The sequence below is a fragment of the Camellia sinensis genome, chromosome 3 (assembly GCF_055761805.1).
Source record: "Camellia sinensis isolate YWXY chromosome 3, ASM5576180v1, whole genome shotgun sequence".
NCBI classification, from domain to species: Eukaryota; Viridiplantae; Streptophyta; class Magnoliopsida; order Ericales; family Theaceae; genus Camellia; species Camellia sinensis.
Window position 1 is genome coordinate 64,408,109 of NC_138963.1, and position 3,169 is coordinate 64,411,277.

General features: G+C 45.7%; 1 protein-coding gene across 1 annotated transcript; it reads left to right on the forward strand.

The window, feature by feature from the left end:
* Positions 1-283: 283 nt before the first annotated feature.
* Positions 284-1,840, forward strand: LOC145821022 (uncharacterized). The gene is made up of 2 exons (XM_082917641.1): positions 284-948; positions 1,036-1,840. The coding sequence occupies exons 1-2, from the start codon at positions 517-519 to the stop codon at positions 1,750-1,752; spliced, it is 1,149 nt and encodes a 382-aa protein (XP_082773767.1). The 5' UTR covers positions 284-516; the 3' UTR covers positions 1,753-1,840.
* The last annotated feature ends 1,329 nt before the right edge of the window (positions 1,841-3,169 follow it).

Here is a 3,169-nt window from a genome sequence, read left to right on the forward strand (position 1 = left end):
CGAAATATTCCATCAGTATTCCATCGGCTCAAAGAATGCTGGGTGGGTCTATTACCTTAGAATTCGCCGCCGCCGAGAGAAGATAATTAAACACACTCCGGACAAAGATCTTAACGATGATGATTTCTTTTGGGTCTCTGGGAACTTTGAGGATTTTCAAGCTCAAATTCCTGGCCGACCTATAAATTGGAAAATGGGAGAGCCTGGTAATTTAACTTCGGTCTTCTGCTTTGTGTGTTATCTCGGTTGTTTAGTCTATTAGCTGAACTAACACTTCTCTTTTTTGCAGATTTCGCCCATCTCCATTCCTTGTATAGCTATCCCAACCTCGGAGTTTTGCGAGCCGCATTTCGGATTAAAGAAAGAGGTTGGGCCAAGCTTCTAAATTTTGAGCCGACCTATCGCTACAGCGGTCGCCGAAAAGCAAGGGTGACTGACTTCCTTCTTGAAGAAGCACCGGAGCCGGACCCAACTTTGCCCGAGATAAGACTTGTCCCTCTAACCGCAGAAGAAGAGATGGCGAAAAGGAGCAGAGTTAGGGCCCTACTCACCGAAACAACTAGGCCCGAAGTAACGCCTCCCAGTCAATCGCAGCCTGCTGTTGTCGCCCTCCCTTCCCAACAGCCATCCTCTTCCCGCCGAACCAAACGTGCCCGAACTGCCGAACCCGAACGAGTTTTGATTGATGAAGAACCTCCTATTCAGCCGAGCTTACCACCGAGCCCCCAACCGGAGTCTTCCGACCGAACCATCGGCTGCTGGGCACCGAAACTAACCTTCAACGACCGAGACATTCTAGACACAGACTCGGTCGTTGCTGAGAAAGACCACCTGTTGGCCATCAACCTGGCCAAGAGCGTGTGTCTGCCCAAAGACATGGAACATCACCAAAAACAGTTAACCACCGAGCTGAAGTCCATCCGGTCTGCTACTAAATCCATGATTCTGGTTAGTGACTTCGGTTGCTTTTCTGTTTATGTTTCTTTTTCTTTTTAACTCTTTCTTCGGTTAAAGGGAAGTTGTTTGCTTTGTCAGGCTATTCAGAAAAACCAAATCACCCACAGGAAAGTACTGGAGCTGAGGAAAGTGACTAGGCAAGCAGCGGCCGAGGCAGAGGCGAAATCGGCCGAACTAGAAGAAGCCAGAAAGGAACTGGCCGAACTCCGAGGTGAGGTCGGCCGACTGACCGGAATGGTTAGTTCGGCCGAAGCTGAAAAACAAAAGACTGCCATAGTTCTGAAGGACAAGTACTTGCGCGAGTTGTTAAAACTTGAAAGAAAGAAGGATGCTGAAATAAAGGAGAAGGTAAAAGAGGCTGACAAGCAGGGCTTCAAGAGGGCAGAGGATGCTTACGCCCTACAATGCAATGCTCCCAAGGATCTTTTCTTTAAGTGCGGCTGGAGGGGAGCCGTTGAGAAGCTCGGTCATGATCCTCAGACCGAGGTTTTCAACCCTCCAGCCTACTTTATACCGAACTCCCTGCTGGAATACGCCAATACGATGCAGCAGCAATTCCTTGAGGACTCAGGTTCAGATGAAGACTCTGCCACTGAGGATACTCCGGTTGAAAACGTGGATCAGATAGATCGGCCCGAGTCCAGAGTGGAAGATCTGACTATTGAACAGCCAAATGAAACTGTGGCTCCGGTCGATACCACTATTGTGACTGAAGGAGTCCTGCCGCCAGAGACCGGTCTTCCAGCTGACACTGATGCTGCCTTTGATGCCGAGATTGAAGATCTTTTCGCTTGACTTTGTATTCTTTTTCTTTGTAACCGAACTACACTCGTTTGTAATGACTTTTTCTTTGAATGAAAATTTTACGCAAACTTTTATTCCGGTTGTGGTATGTATGCCTGTATTTTGTAATGTCTTCTATTACTCCAACTTTTATTTCGGTTTTGGCTTTCTAAAATATGTTTGCCAGCCAACCACTCCTTAGCCGATATACTTACTTCGGCTGAGGAGTATACAGTGTTTGGTTACTTCGGCTGAGAAGTAACAAGAGTTGGTTTATTCCAGCCAACCACTCTTCAGCCTTGCACTTACTTCGGCTGAAGAGTAACAAGAGTTGGTTTATTCCAGCCAACCACTCTTCAGCCTTGCACTTACTTCGGCTGAAGAGTAACAAGAGTTGGTTTATTCCAGCCAACCACTCTTCATCCTTGCACTTACTTCGGCTGAAGAGTAACAAGAGTTGGTTTATTCCAGCCAACCATTCTTCAGCCTTGCACTTACTTCGGCTGAAGAGTAACAGGTGTTGGTTTATTCCAGCCAACCACTCTTCAGCCTTGCACTTACTTCGGCTGAAGAGTAACAAGATGGTTTATTCCAGCCAACCACTCTTCAGCCTTGCACTTACTTCGGCTGAAGAGTAACAAGAGTTGGTTTATTCCAGCCAACCACTCTTCAGCCTTGCACTTACTTCGGCTGAAGAGTAACAAGTGTTGGTTTATTCCAGCCAACCACTCTTCAGCCTTGCACTTACTTCGGCTGAAGAGTAACAAGTGTTGGTTTATTCCAGCCAACCACTCTTCAGCCTAACACTTACTTCGGCTGAAGAGTAACAAGTGTTGGTTTATTCCAGCCAACCACTCTTCAGCCTACTTACTTTGGCTGAAGAGTAACAAGAGTTGGTTTATTCCAGCCAACCTCTAAGTTAGTTTTTCCGGCTAACTTATAGTATTTGGTTATTCCGACCAAATGTCCTGCAGCCTGGATCCTTATCCTGGGCTTAGGAAGGGTGTTGGTTTAATCCAGCCAACCTCTAAGTTAGTTTTTCCAGCTAACTTAGAATAACATGTTTGCAATATACTTAAGTCTTGAAAGCTAATTTTTACAAAGAGTAATTTGTGCCAAAAAGAATTTCTCATTTTATTGAAGGAAGAGAAAATTACATGTTTGAAAAAGAAAAGCTAAAAGTAAAATAACTTGAGATTGGCCGTATTCCATGGCCTAGGGATTGCCTTGCCATCCTTGTCTTCTAAGTGGTATGCCCCTTTGCCTGCTAATCCAACCACCTTATAAGGACCTTCCCAATTTGGGCCTAACTTGCCGTCTCCTGGGATTAAGGTGTTTCCCATTACTTTGCGCAGTACCCAATCGCCAATTTTGAATTGTCTTGGATGAACCTTTTTGCTGTATTTTCTGATTAACTCTCGTTGGTATG